Source organism: Ochotona princeps, chromosome 9 (genome assembly GCF_030435755.1).
Source record: "Ochotona princeps isolate mOchPri1 chromosome 9, mOchPri1.hap1, whole genome shotgun sequence".
Taxonomy (NCBI): Eukaryota; Metazoa; Chordata; class Mammalia; order Lagomorpha; family Ochotonidae; genus Ochotona; species Ochotona princeps.
The window spans coordinates 32,210,003-32,225,313 of record NC_080840.1 but is presented as its reverse complement, the minus strand read 5'-3'; the positions used below and the strand labels follow the sequence as shown (position 1 = coordinate 32,225,313).

General features: G+C 44.1%; 1 protein-coding gene across 1 annotated transcript in view; it reads right to left on the bottom strand.

Moving 5' to 3' along the window:
- Positions 1-15,311, bottom strand: part of SNX31 (sorting nexin 31) — a 53,944-nt gene that overhangs the window by 5,114 nt on the left and 33,519 nt on the right. The window contains exons 10-12 of the mRNA XM_058668367.1: positions 12,437-12,640; positions 7,917-8,030; positions 3,875-3,952 (exon numbers count right to left, since the gene is read on the bottom strand). Of these exons, the coding sequence (XP_058524350.1) occupies positions 3,875-3,952; positions 7,917-8,030; positions 12,437-12,640 (396 nt within the window). The remainder of the gene's footprint in view (positions 1-3,874; positions 3,953-7,916; positions 8,031-12,436; positions 12,641-15,311) is intronic.

The window sequence follows — 15,311 nt, the reverse complement described above, 5'->3', positions numbered from 1 at the left end:
TGGCCCCAAATGAAAGAAAAATGGAGAGAAAAATTGAGATGGTGATGACATTTGGAAAGGGAGAGGTATGAGGTAAACAGAAATTAGAAAGCTATCTTGCTCTTTTCCATTTTTTAGAAAACTAAATTCAGAGGTCAGACTCAATTTTAAGAGAAACAAGGTGTTGTTATTGCAGCATAGCAGGTAAGGCTACCACCTGCAATGCAGGTATACTATATTGGTGCAGCTCTGTGTCCCAGCTACTCTACTCCCAATCCAGTTCCCTACCAATGGCCTGGGAAAAGCAGTGGAGGATGGTCAGAGTGTTTTGGTCACTGCACCTATGTAGGAGACCCTGATGAAGCTTTGACCTGGACATTGCTGCCATCTGGAGGGTGAATGTGAAACAATGGATGGGAGATCCTTTTTTTTTTTTTTAAGACTTATTTATTTATTTATTTTTATTGGAAAGGCAGATTTAGAAAAGAAACCAGAACAGAAAAATCTTCCATCCAGCAGTTCATCCCCAAGTGGCTGCAATAGCTGGAGATAAGCCAATTCGAAGCCAGGAGCTAAGAGCTTCTTCGGGGTTTCCCATGCGGGTGCAGGGTCCCAAGGATTTGAGCCATCCTCAACTGCTTTCCCAGGGCACAAGCAGGGAGCTGGATGGGAAGTGGAGCTGCTGGGATATGAAATGGTACCCATTTGGTATCTCAATGCTTGAAGGGGAAGGACTAGCCAATTAAGCCACTGCGCTGGGCACTGGATGTAAGATTTTGATATGTCCCTCTCTCTCTGTAACTCTTTCAAATAAATATTTTTAAAAAGGAAAAAAATACACAAATTAGGTATAGTTAAATCTAAACTGTTTTTCAACTCAGAAAACAAATTTACCAGCATATTCCTTATGTATCACTATGGTGAATAGTATTTACTATTGTACAAATAGTAAAATAAAATAATAATAACATACTTTTATAAATTCTCTAGGAATACATCTATTGGATTAAATATAGAAACTTTCTTTTCCTGTTATGTTTTGAATTCTGTACATGCAGAGATAGTTAGGAAAGTACTTTAGTACTCATTCTGCCTTTATTCTTTGGTAGTAACACCTGATTAAACTTGAAACAGCAACACATTCTACTAAAAAACTGCATTTACCAGACTCTTTTGCAGTTAGGTGTGGGCTGATGCTAGGACAACAGTCAATGCACTGTAAGCAGAAATCCTCATAGATTTCTGAGACTCCTTAAAAAAAGTGAGCCCTTACTCAGGTCATGCTTATACCGCTATCTGGTATGTGGATATAACTGAAACTCTGCTGCTCATCCTGGGCATGACATTGAAGCCACACATGGAAGATGACATAGCACAGAGGTCTCTGATGGCATTGTGAAGCCTCCATCCCAATCTCAGCCTGCCTACCCCTGTGGTGTCTTAGTTTCCTCAACCTATTCCTAATCGTTCTTTAGGAAGCAACGAATCTAAAAAAAAAAAAAAAGATTTAGGTCTTTGTATAGGAATATATTTTTTAGAAGACTTGCTTTTTTTTTTTTTTTTTTTTTGCTTTTGATTGTGTTTGATATTACCTTTAGGAATTTAACTTTATTTTTGCTGTAGTACGTCTTAATATTATTCTTCAGTGCATCTGTTTGTGTCCAACTTTAATGATCTATTTATAAACAGTTCATATTTTCAAAGCATTGATTAAAGCTAGCTAAATTTAGCATGTATCTTTTTTTTTTTTACTCATTCTTCCAGGATTAAGCAGTATCGCTATTGTATTAGCTTTCTGGGCCATCTGCTTTATTTATGGAACTCCTTTAAGTAGGGTTTGCTTGTTCTCTCCTTGTGCCCCGAGAATCTTCAAGATGATCAAGATCTTGGGCTGAGAACGTGACTTGTGGAATAGAGGAGACCTCTTGCCCTGGCCCATAGGATTCTTCCATAAGTGACATGGGTCAGGACACCCAGGAAACAACAGTTCACGGTCACATGTTGTCACAGCTACTTCAAACCACAAAGTGACTCCTGTCAAGCAACCTTTGGGATGAGGCCCAGGATTCAGTATGAGTTCAAATAGCTCATCTGTCCTATTTCTCATTACCTTCCACCATCCCCTTTTAGACCAGGATGTTAGAGGTGAAATTTCAACTTGAAATCTAACCATCCCTACAACATCATCTTGAAAACTCAATTTTCAGGAAAGTCTTAAATTTTCTTTCCAAGAAGCAAAGCATGTGACAAAAGACTTTATGCAGATCAAACATGTTGACTGTTTGAAACCAAACAAGAGGATTGACTGACAAGCTGAGATCAGGGATTATTGTATGGATTGTATTCCAGTTCCTGTGCAAATCTAAGGAATGCAATGTCTTAAACTTCTCCCTTCTGCATCTACTGAGCTGGCTCTTCAGTTACTCACTGTACGAGTATTTCCGGCACGAAGTAGCTCACATCTTGTTCACCCACAGTGGAGAGCACTTCTCCCATTTAATGAGGCTACTTCGGTTAATTCCTCTTTTCTTTCTCCCTTTTTTCTTTATATATAATAATCAGAGCCCAAGGGTATCTACCCTGAGGACTTGATTCTTACACTCGTTCAAGAAGGGCCTTGTTGATTCACTCCCCAAGGGTGTGTAATGAATTGTTCAAAAACCAAGAGGCAGTGAATTTATTTTCCCTAGAAAATTATTTTCAGTTCCACAAAAAATAGAAATAAGAATAAAATGCAGTGCATTTTTAAGCAGAAAAAAGTTGCAAAGTAAGGGTCGGGCTGGTGGCGTGGCCTAGAGGCTAAAAGTCCTCACCTTGAATGTGCCGGGATCCCATATGGGCGCCGGTTCTAATCCCAGCAGCTCCACTTCCCATCCAGCTCCCTGCTTGTGGTCTGGGGAAGCAGTTGAGGACGGCCCAATGCATTGGGACCCTGCACCCGCGTGGGAGACGCGGAAGAGGTTCCTGGTTCCCAGCTTCGGATCGGCGCGCATCGGCCGTTGGGGCTCACTTGGGGAGTGAATCATTGGACGGAAAATCTTCCCCTCTGTCTCTCCTCTTCTCTGTATATCTGACTTTGTAATAAAAAATAAATAAATCTTTAAAAAAAAAAACAAAGTAAGGGTCAAGGCTAAACTAACGATAACATCCACCCTCTTAGGAAAAACTAAATTTAAATGAAAACATTAGGGAAACTTGCCAAAAGTTTCCTGATTTGAAGGATCAGTAAAATAACTATGCAAAATAACTATGCTTACAAATATTAGCCAGACATTGGTATTTATAACCATTAAAAAAACAAACTGTGCTGTCTTACTTGTGACTTCTGTATCATGGTGACAAAAAGCAAATCGAAAAAGTTTAAAATGCAGTAACTTTTTTTTTGCAATTCCTTCAATGAGTTTCCGGGTCTTTTAATAAATATACAGAATTTGGCATTATGGAAAAAGGACAACGGGGAGAGTAGCTGTACCCAAGGGCTCCTCCAGTGTCCGGAGATGTTTTCACCAGACCAAACAAAAGAGGCTCAGGAGTCTTCCCAGAGAACAGCTACAGGGTCTTCTTTAAGCTCCTCCCCCACCGTCAAAGAGATGCCCCCAAAGATCCTGGCTTCGGGATGAGCCTTTTAGGACTACCTGGAAAGCCTCCTTATAGGGGAAGGTCGAAGGGAAACATAAAGAGGCCGAGACTGTAGAGTTCTCCGCAGTCTCAGAGGACTTCTCATTGGATAAAACACCCGCTGTCTGGAGATGGTGTGGCCCTCGGACCACTGGCCAGAGCTGTGGCTCTTGGATTTCTCCCAACATGGGGGAAGGAGGGTGGGAGGCAAACCTGCTGGCCCCAGGGCAGATCTCAGTGTGGACTATGGTGGGAAGGCCAAGCAAGGAGGACTTACCATCTCCGGGTTCTCTGCAGCTGACTTCTCCATCTTCTCTGAGATCATCTTTTTCAAGCAGCTACTCAGCAAAAAAGCCTAAGAAAGAGAATTGTCACAACTGACGATAACTTCATTCTCTTTGTCTTTCTCCTTGCATCACAAAGCTGATGTGGAGGTCTGCCTTAAATAGCAGCTTAAACAGGTAGATTTCAAGGGTTTAGATGGCAGGGGAGGGTGGGAGGTCTTGTTACACTGCTAACTCTCATGAATTACATATTTACTCACTGTATATAAGTTTTTAAAAGAAAAAGGAAAGAGTGCAAGATTTCTGGGACTGGCACTGTGGCACAGCACAACTTCAAGCAATTCTGGCTATTCCATTTCCAATCCAACTCCCTGTTAATGTGCCTGAGAAAGCAGCAGAAGATGGCCTAAGTGCTTGGGCCCTGCACCCACATGAGAGACCTGGAAGAAGCTCCTGGCTCCTGGTTTCGACCTGATCCAGTCCCTCTCCCAGCTACTGTGGCCATTTGGGGAATGAACCAGCAGTTGGAAAACACATTTCTCTCTTTTTCTAACTCTGCCTTTTAGATAAACGAATCCTTTTAAAAGATTTGCTTAGTTATTTTATCTGAAAAGTAGTATTAAAATAGAGAAAAGGAAACAGATCTTCCATCCATTGGTTCACTCCCAAAATGGTGGCAATGGCCAGAGCTGGACCAATCTAAAGCTGGGAGTCAAGACTAATGCTTTCTTCCAAGATCCCCTGTGATGCAGGACTCAAGCACTTGGATCATCTTCTACTGCTCCCAGACCGTAATGCCAGCTTGAAACCAGGGACCTGGGAGAGCTGGGGGAATTTCCTGGCTCCTGATGTCCTGACCGAGGCCTGCCTAGTGCAATCATTTGAGGAGAAAACCAGCAGATCTAAGATCTCATTCTGCCTTTCAAATTAACTAATTAATTTTGCTAAGAGAGAGAGGGAAAGTAAGAAAGGAACAAAGAAAGAAAAAAGAAAACCGGGCTCTGATGTGCTAGATGGATTGGCTAATCCTCCACCTCCAAGCACTGGAATCCCTCCAAGCATATGGTCACTGGTTCATGTCCTGGCTGCTCCACTTCTGATCCAGCTCTCTGCTTAAGGCCTGGGAAAGCAACAGGGGACGGCTCAAGTCCTTGGGACGCTTATGCGTTATGTGTGGAGGAGGCTCCTGACTCCTGATTCCAGATCTGCTAAGTTCTGGTCATTTGGGGAGTGGACCAGTAGATGGGAGATCTTTCTCTCTGTCTCTCCTTCTCTCTATAAAACCTGCCTTTCCAATAAAAATTAATAAGTCTTTAAAAAAAAAAAGGAAGGGAGGACTTAGAGGAGGACATAGACAGCAAACTCAAAGGAACAGTGGGCTACACACAGGTGATTTGCGACATAGGACTCTGCACTGTGATAGCAGTTTGTTGTACTTAGAGGGGAGGCAAACAGGAAAGACAAAGGGACTTGCACCAATAAGGAAGAGTAATAGATGTGGCACTTACACCCAAATAAGGCTCAGCCTCCTTGTTGGGTTAAGAACTTGCCCTGCTGGGTTTGGTGCAGTAGTCTAGTGGCTAAAGTCCTCGCTTCGAACACGCTGGGATCCCACATGGCATCCATTCTAGTCCTGGCAGTCCCGCTTCCCATCCAGCTCCCTGCTCGTGGCCTGGGGAAGCAGTCGAGGATGGCTCAAAGCCTTGGGACCCTGCACCTGCGTGGGAGACCTGGCTTCAGATTGGCGCAGCTCTGGCCGTTGCGGTCACTTGGAGAGTGAATCATTGGTTGGAAGATCTTCCTCTCTGTCTCTCCTCCTCTCTGTATATCTGCCTTTCTAATAAAAAATAAACAAATCTTAAAAAAAAAAGAACTTGCTCTGCTGATCTGTGTAGATATGTATCCTACACAAAACCAGACCATAAATAGACAAAATCCCAGGTTAGTACAGCCAGCAAGCATGTTTGGTAGCATCCACCACAGTGTAGACTACTGTCATATTCCTATACAATTTATGTACACAAATATGAAAGTACTTTAACAAGCTGGTGGAAAACAAATTAAAAGATAGATTTATTTGGATGCAACAAGTTTTCCAAAATCCATGCATTTTTTTTCATAACACCTATTTCTTGTGAACTTTTCAAAAGATCCCTGATGCACATTGATTTTAAAGGTTTTGTCCCCAAATAAATTTATCTTCAAACTTTATTTTATAGAAACATTTTAGAAGTTTATAGAAAAACTTGGCTATAAGCTATATCCTTGATTAAATAAATAAACTGAGCTCTTGTTTAAAGATCTGAGAAAAGAAGCGTCCCAGTACTTACTTGTATTTGTATGAGACACAGCCAAAGTAGACCTTGGGTGCACCGCAATAAAACTCACACTTCGAAGGAAATAAAAACCTTACTGGGAATCCTTTAAAAGAATGTTTATGGCTCACAAACTCATTTGTGCCTGACTACATTAAAAGATCGTAATAAAACAGCTGCACTTAGCATTGGTGGTGCAGGGGAAGCAAGGAGAAGGTTGGCAGTTTCACTGCCTAAATCTCTCTGCATCTCTCTCTATCTCTCTTTGGCAAACCATCCTACTACTTCCTAAGGATGTTTCATATTGAACCTAAGGACCCAGTTCTTGATTTTTCAGATTTATTTATTTATTTGAAAGGCAGAGTTACCGGGGGAAGAAAGAGAGATCTTTTGTCTGCTGGTTTACTTTTCACAAATGGTCCCAGATAGCCAAGCCAAAGTGAGGAGCCCGGGACACCACCTGGGTCTCCTACATGGGTAGCAGTGGCCCAAGCGCACGGGCTGTCTTCTGCTACATTTTTGGGTACATTAACAGAGCAGCTGCAACTAGAATTGGTGCTTAGGCGGGATGCTTGCATGACAGATAACAGCTTCACTGGCTGTGCCACAACACTGGCCCCAGGACCCATTTCCTTAACCTAGGGTTTGGATTTGATATTTTGTTTTTTTTTCGGAAAGCTTTAACAGCATGGCTATAATTGTCCTAGAATTAAAGCGGATAGGGTGCTTTGGTTACCTGAATGCTCCTCAGGGTTTAGCATAATCATGAGGGATTTTAATAGAATAAATGTCAATGCAGACATCACTTGGACATTCTTACCACATTGTAGAACATGTCAAGTGTGGCTGCAGTTGAAATTGGTGCTTAGAAAATTAGAGTTGTTTTCTGTCTTTGAAGTAGTACAATTTCTGCTCCAGTTTTAACCATTAGCCTTTTGCAGACAAGAGTAATTTGCTACTACTTCTATAAGACCCTGACTTTGTGTGGGAAGGCCAAGTGTCAAACTTCCAAGCAATTCTTCATACTTCCTCTAAGTCAATCACAGATCCTGTTCCTCTTTGCTGGATGCTTTATTTTCAGACTCCCTTGCAGCTACAATTGGTCATGGGATCCAGTTCTGGCCAGTAGGAGATGATAAAAAAACTTGTTGGGAAATATCTGGGGTAAAGTTTTTGCTTTCCAGATAAGAGACACAGCTTTGCATCTGCTTGGAAAAGGCCATGAGAATGACAAGGACACCAATCTCTGTCTTTGATCATCCTTTTTGAGTTAGCTAATAAAAATCTGTTTTGTCTGGGCCACAGTCAACAAGTAGATCCAGCTTATCACCTGTTTTTGTAAACAAAGTTTTTACAGCCAGATTCTTTGCTCACGGATACTCTGCAGCTGCTTTGAATGAAGTAGCCACACTAAGGACCATACGGACCTCCATTCCTAAACTATTTACCATCTGGCCCTTTAAGTAAAAGTTGACCAAATCCTGGTGAAAGCCACCATTCCTTGAGCCAACCATCATGTGATAACGAAAATGATTTCTAACTGAAAGGAAGGTATGAAGACTAAGAAAGACAAATCAGGAAGGAGAAGTGTTGCGGCCATGCCTGTGTGGTGTCCTATCCTTGCTGAGCTGGGGGTGGGGTGGGGGATGTGGTCTGCCAGCCCAGCAGGCCAGGCAGCATTCCCAAACAGAAGAATCTCACACTCTGCCCGAGAACTCACCTGTTTGCTATACATGACAAACCACTGCCAGTGACCTTCCTCACTGTATTGGAATCGGAGCTCTAAATCCTGGTGGAGAGTTCGCTGGGGCCCATCTGTATCCAGCAGAGTCCCCTGCAGAGGAAGATATGACTGAACATGCTACACTAAGTTAAGTGCCTGTTAATAGGCTGGGCAAAGTACCAAGATGAGTGGGCCTATCCCAGTTCCCAAGAAGTCATCAAGTCTGTTGAGGAGCCATGTTGGGAGACCACAGTTTGGTACAGTAAATGGTATAAGGGAAGCAAAGACTGGCCTGGAGAGGAAAGAGAATAGACAGCTGGGGCCAACACAGTGACACAGCCAGCTAATCCACTGCCTGTGGTACTGGCATCCCCTATGGTCTCCAATTCTAGCCCTGGCTGCTCCACTTCTGATCCAGATCCCTGCTAATGGCCCAGGCAGTGAAGAATAGTGGCACAAGTCCTTGGGTCTCTGCATCTGTCGGCGTCTGTGCAGAAGGTGTGAATAACACGAAGGTGTGAAGAGAACAGCTCCCCTGCTTGGCAGGGCCCAGGGGAGCCTCCAACTGTTTGGTAGAGCCCTGCGGATTTCTCTCTAACTGATAAAGAGCTCCCTCCTAGTTGTTTGGGCTCTTGACTTGCCTAAGGCAGAGGAGGTATTGGATAAGCATTAGGTTATTCTGCACCTGTCTGACAAACCCCCTTTTCCCACTAATATGAGATGCGTTGGTTTCTACTGCTTGCTGTCAAGAAGAGTCCTAACTGTCACCGGGCTTTGCAAACAAAGCTAGGTATCCAAGTCCTTATCCTGAGGGTAACAGATATCCATTAGGAGGTTTTAAAAGCTGGATAATGATACAATTAGATTTCTGTTTTGTAAATACTGTTCAAAGGAGGAGCTGGGAAAGAGCTGTTTTCAGATACTGAATATTGGCTAGCACAAGACTGTTAGCCCAGAGAGAAGGAAAAGGGACTGAAGTGAGAAGCACGATTGTCCCCGCTCACTGCCTGCAGGACTTCGCTGGAAGCAGCACAAGGAGAGAGAAGCCAAACCCAGCACAGTGTTCTTGCTGATCTGAGGTCGAACAGAAGCTTGGAGAAGTTGAGATGAGAAGAGATAGCTGGGGGAACAGAAGAGTATCATAAAGAGGGGAGGGTTTTGACACAGAGAGAACCCCAAGAGCTCCCCTCAAATCTCTGGATGAAGAATGCATAATTGGTGTAGGCATGAAGTGGATTACACGAGGCTAGGGAAAGAACTGCTGAACACAGAAGACTGAGCCACTCTGGGTGTTCACAACTCCCAGGAGAGAGCTGGGGTTTCCACTGGGCAGAACAGAGAGATGTTGCGCAAGTCTTAGGCAGCGTTCCAAAAGTGGTGGCTAATGAAGATAGGGTTAAAGGAGCCCCAAAGACAACTCTGGACTGGCCTCAGAAAGGTCAAAAGAGAGCCTGACAATTCCCAAGTAACCTAACCTCAAGACAGAATTATATTCTTAAAACAAAAATCTGGTGTACACCAATGTGAAAAACACCATATTTGGTAAACTGCAAAACAAAATGAAAACCCAAACAAACAAAAAACAACCCCTAGGAGCAGGAGCTGAAGCTGTGGTGCCACGATTCTGGTATCCCATATTGGAGTGTAAGTTCAAGTCCCAGCTGCCTCATTTCTGATCCACCTCCCTGTTTAATGCACTTGGGGAGGAAGCAGATGATGGCCCAAAAGCTAGGGCCTCAGGTAGAGCTCCTGGCTCCTAGCTTCAGCCTGGATCATTTCTGGCTATTGCAACAATTTGGGGAATGAATCAACAGATCTCTTTCTCTCTCTCTCCCTGTTGCTCTTTCTTTCACTCCCTCTCTCTGTCTCTCTCTGTCTTCTCTCCACCCAACCCCTAGACTCCTGGTCACTCTGTCTTTCAAATAAATACTTCTTTTTTTAAAAATTACCTGCTATGTAATAGAAGGAGGAAGATATGTCCTGCAAAGGGGAAGAAAAGCAATCAACAGAAACTATCCACAAATTACTGAGATGACAGGTTTGGTGAACAAAAATATTTCTAAAAATTAAAAGTTATTCAAATATTCTCCAAGCACTCAAAATTTTAAAGTCATAAGCATGATAACAGAGAAGTGGAAGATATAAAAAGGGCAAAATGTAATTTCTAGAGATAAAACGTAATATCTAGAGATGAAAAACAAAATATTAGAAGTAAAAGCATACTGGATTGGATAAACAACCAGGTTAGACATTACAGGGGAAAAAAACCAATAATTTTGAAAACACAGTAATAGAAACCCAGAATGAAGCCAGATGGAAAAAGGTACGAAAACAAATAAAATCATAATAGGATATTACTTGGCACACATTAGGTTAGTTATAATTTAAAAATCAGAAAATGACAAATACTGGCATGGATGTGGGAAAACCAGAATCTCCATACATTGATGGGGGGGTATGAAATGGTGCAGCTACCAGGTCAACCAGCCCGGCAGTTGCTCTGAGAATGAAACACAGAGGTATCATTGGTGCAGTAATGCCACTCCCAGCTTGCACAGACATGTGGAGTGAGCAATCATGTGCCCATCAAAGGTTAAGCAAAAATGTTCACAGAACAGAAATCAGAATAGCCAGAAGGGAAGCAACCCATGTACTTACCAATGAATGAAGAGATAAATAACAGAAAGCAAATTTCCCAAAGTTGAAAGGAACTGAACTCAGGCACTGATTCCAAGATGAAAGTAGGGTGGCAAGGAGATGGACTCACAAGCTTCTCAAACCTTGCAGGCAGGCAGTGTTGAGAACAAGCTGTGAGTATGGAAAAGAGCAGCAAGGTGGAAGAGGAGCCAGCATTCACTAAGCACAGAGGGCAAGAGAGAGAGAATAGTCAGAGGAAATGTCAAGTCTTCTAGCCTGGCAGTTGTGGGGGGGGGTGGGGAAAGACCCACACAGCAAGCCAGAGAAGTAGTGAAAGTTCAGAGCAGACAAGAAGGCAAAAATGAGCCTACATTGGGAAAGACTGAGTCCGCAGTGTCTGTGGTGTGCCCAGCCACAGTGTTGCCAGGCACAGGAGAATCCGGTGGTTAAGAGGTGGATCTGCTGATTGATTTCAGGGGGATCTAATATTCGTCTAGAAGTGGAATTTCAGCAAAGGAATTTTCAGGATTGCTCAGAGGGAGAAGGTCTACAAAAATAAAGATGGAAGGAGAAAGATGGTTATTTTTTTTTTAAAAGATTTTATTATTATTGGAAAGCCGGATATACAGATAGGAGGAGAGACAGAGAGGAAGATCTTCCATCCAATGTTTCACTCCCCAAGTGAGCCGCAACGGGCTGGTACGCGCCAATCCGATGCCGGGACCAGGAACCTCTTCCAGGTCTCCCACGCGGGTGCAGGGTCCCAAGGTTTTGGGCCGTCCTTGACTGCTTTCCCAGGCCACAAGCAGGGAGCTGGATGGGAAGTGGAGCTGCCGGGATTAGAACCGGCGCCCATATGGGATCCCGGGGCTTTTCAAGGCGAAGACTTTAGCCGCTAGGCCACGCCGCCGGGCCAAGATGGTTATTTTTAAAAACATCATTTGTTTGAAAGCAAAGAGAGTGTACTTCTACCTGCTGATTCCCTCCCCAAGTGCTTCCAGCAGCCAGGAGTTCAGGCCCCACACACTGAGTGGAAAATACTCAATCACTTGAGCCATCAACAGTTCTCGCTAGAGTCTGCCTTCTCAGGAAGCTCAGGCCCAAGTTGGAACTCAAGCATGGCAACGCAGGATACAGGGGTCCCCACTGGGTTCTCACCCAGCTCAAAGCTCCACCCCAAAAGAGAATCTTTTGAGAAAGAAGAAGTGAGTGATATTATCAAACACTACTGAGAGGTTAATTACTAGGTCAGCTAAAAAAAATCCTCATGAATTGAACAAGTAAGTGTCAAAGTTTCTCCAGGAACTTTTGTCCCCTGTGTTACACTGCCTTGTGAAGATGATAACCCCACACATCTCAGAGTACGTGTAAGAATGAAATGACAGGGAAGTGCTCAGCCCAGCACCTGGTACTATGTAGGCTCTCCATCAATCTAAGGATGAGTGGTTTTTTTATTTGCTTGTTTGCATGGAGAAGACATCATATGAAGGTTTCTAGGATATATAAAGAGGAGCCTTACTGGCCAGCATCAAATTTCCAAGGGCAGAAAGCTTACCAACACTGAACACAATCAAATGCTCGATAAATGGCAGCCATGATTATTATCTGCTATAGTGATGCAACTATGTGCAACAGAGAAGCTTGCTGTTGGGAGGAAGGAAGACAAGTGTCTCTAGTGCTGAATGTGGGGAACCTGCACTACACCATAGATAGGTTTTACCCCTAAGTCATGTTCAACAAGGCACAGATGCTATGCTGTGCAAGGTACTAATCCAACTGGTAAACCTGTCTCACTACTGCCAAATGGGTCATCAAGAGCCATAGGATTTTCAAACCCTGGATGGAGACTGTAAGTCATGGGAGTGTCGACGGGTACGTACAAGGAAAGTGACCTGCCAGCACTTCACCCTGCTCAGCTGGAAAGCGACGTCCTGGGTCTGGCCATCGGGTAGGGTTATGCAGCAGCTGATCTCGTTGTTGCCGACAGCGAGGACAGCCCTGCAGCCTGGCTCTGGGTAGTCGCAGGTGCAGGGATCCAGTTGCACGTACCCGTAGTGCCACACCTCGTGTGACAGCTGCAAAAACTGCTCCATGGGGAAGACGATGTGGAGGACAGAGGAAGAAAAAGGTCACTGGAAGCTGATGAAGTCTTGCTGGCAGAAGCTCCTGCTGTTGTATTAGGACACTGGGAGCTGCATCACAGGAAAGTACCCTTCCATCTGGGTGGGTGACTGAAGACCAAAGTTTTGTGCAGGCAACAAGCTGTGGGGAAGCTCAGGCTGTGTCCTGCCAAGGCAAGGGCCATTCCTGCTTCACCATTATTGAGTTCCTGCACCTGCAACAGTTCTTGGGACAGAGCAGGAAGGGAAATATGCTACAGGAGAATCAAGATTGGAGTGGATACAATGAATGAGCAGATATGGGTCTGTTATAATATTACAACAGCATATGAATAAAAAATGTACACTTAAGATGACATCCTTTAAAAACTAAAGGAATTAATGTTGCAGGAAAAGTAGCTGATTTTTTTTAAAAGGACTTACTTTATTTTTATTTGAAAAGTTGATTCTACAGAAAGAGAAGGAGAGACAGACAGAGAGAAAGATCTTCCATCTACTTGTTCACCTCCAAATGGCTGCAATGGCTGGATCTGAGCTGATCAGAAGGCAGGAGTCTGGAGCTTCTTCTAAGTCTCTCCTGTGGGTCTAGGGTCCCAAGGACTTGGGCCATCCTGTGCTGCTTTGCCAGGACATTAGCAGGGAGCTAGATGGGAAGTGGAGCAGCTGGGACACAAATTGGCATTATGGGATTTAGCCATTGAGCCATCGGGCTGGGCCTACAAGATCTGCTTTCTAAACAGAGTTCCAGAGGGTTCCCAAATACCATGTGAACATGCTGAGGTTACTTGTAAAGCTTAGTTTTCCTTTTCCTTCTAAAGGGACCTCAGACCAGAGGACAGCTATGGCCCAAGCTGCTGACTTAACATCCTGTGTTATTAAATTTGTCTAGAATTTTCATTTACAATGAAGCACTATTATTAACAGCTGCATTTAAATGAAATGGGGAGGTAACATGGCATAGTGAGTAAAATCTTTGCCTGTAACTCTGGCACTGGTTCGTGTCCCAGCTGCTCCACTTCTAATTCAGCACTCTGTTAATGTGCTTGGGAAAGCAGCAGAATATGCCCCAGGTGCTTGAGCCCCTGGCATCCACATGGGAGACCTGAAGAAGCTCCTGGCTCCTTGCTTCAGCTCCACTCAGCCTTGGCTATTGCAGTCATATGTGGAGTGAACCAGACGCAAGAGAGCTTTCTCTTTGTCTATGTTTTCCTCTCAGTATGTAACTTTGACCTTCAAGTAAACAGATAAATCTTTTAAAAAGATAATAATAAACTGATAAGGGATTGAGGCCTGGTGGCTAAAGTCCTTGCCTTGTACATTCCGGGATCCCATATGGGCGCCGGTTCTAATTTGGGCGGCCCTGCTTCCCATCCAGCTCCCTGCTTGTGGCCTGGGAAAGCAGTCGAGGATGGCCCAAAACCTTGGGACCCTGCACCCACGTGGGAGACCCCCAAGAGGCTCTGGGTTCCTGACTCCTGGCTTCAGTTTGGCTCTGCTTCATCCATTGCAGCCGTTTGGGGAGTGAATCATCAGATGGAAGATCTTCCTCTCTGTCTCTCCTCCTCTCTGTATATCTGCCTTTCCAATAAAAATGTCTGTGTGAAGATGAGATTTCTCACAACAACATGTGGTTAAAACACAGTAATTACCACGCAGTGACAGCTTGGCTCTTGGCCAAGCCACTCCAGGAGTCAGTCAACTTAAACCTCCCTTTCAAGAACAGCACTCACCTAAGCAAAGAGGGACAGCTAACTCCATCTCACGCTGGAGGGTTCAGCCACCTGCGTCAGCTCACTGTGCTGTCTTAGGAGATGTGCTTACCTGCCCAGCCTTCAGCTGTGCACTGAGACCCGTCAGAGAGGACAAGTTGTGAGGACCTGGGACCTGGGCTGAGTCACACAGGCACAGAACACTCAAAGGGAGTAGGTTCATGCTGTTGCTACAGTGCTTTCTTATTCATGCAGTCTAGGGCATGAAGCTGTTATTGCTTATCTTACCATTTGATAACACTTAAAAATGTGCAATAATGAGGCCGTGTAGTGGCACAGCAAGCTAATTTTCTGCCCTGTGTGGTGCTGGCACCCCACATAGGCATGGGTTCATGTCTTGGCTGCTCCACTTCCAATTCAGCTCTCTGTTTGTCATCTGGGAAAGCAGTCGAGGATGGCCCAAGTTCTTAGTCCCCAGCACCCACGTGGGCGATCCAGGAGAAGCTCCTGGCTCTTTGGATTGGCTCACCTCCGGCCATTTGCGGCCGTTTGGGGAGTGAACCAGCAGATGGAAACCTTCTGCGTCTGTCTTTCCTTCTCTGTAGCATCAACCTTTCAAATGAAAATGAATAAATCACTTAAAGAATGTACAATAAATTCTTGCTCTAAAATACATGCTCTAATTTGCAAGAAAGTTGGGGATGAATCCGTAACTTAAAACACTTGTTGGCATTTGTCATTCAATAAAGAGATGTCGTGGTATTACGAATTCTGTGGAAACCAGAAGAAAGATCTCTACAAGGCTCATGCACTAGAAAAAATGCATTATTTTAAGATTCACACACACACACAAAATGGTTGATTTACACACATACTCATTATCCATTCTAACTTTTCTTGTGCATAGCCAGCAAGTGCAGTAGTGG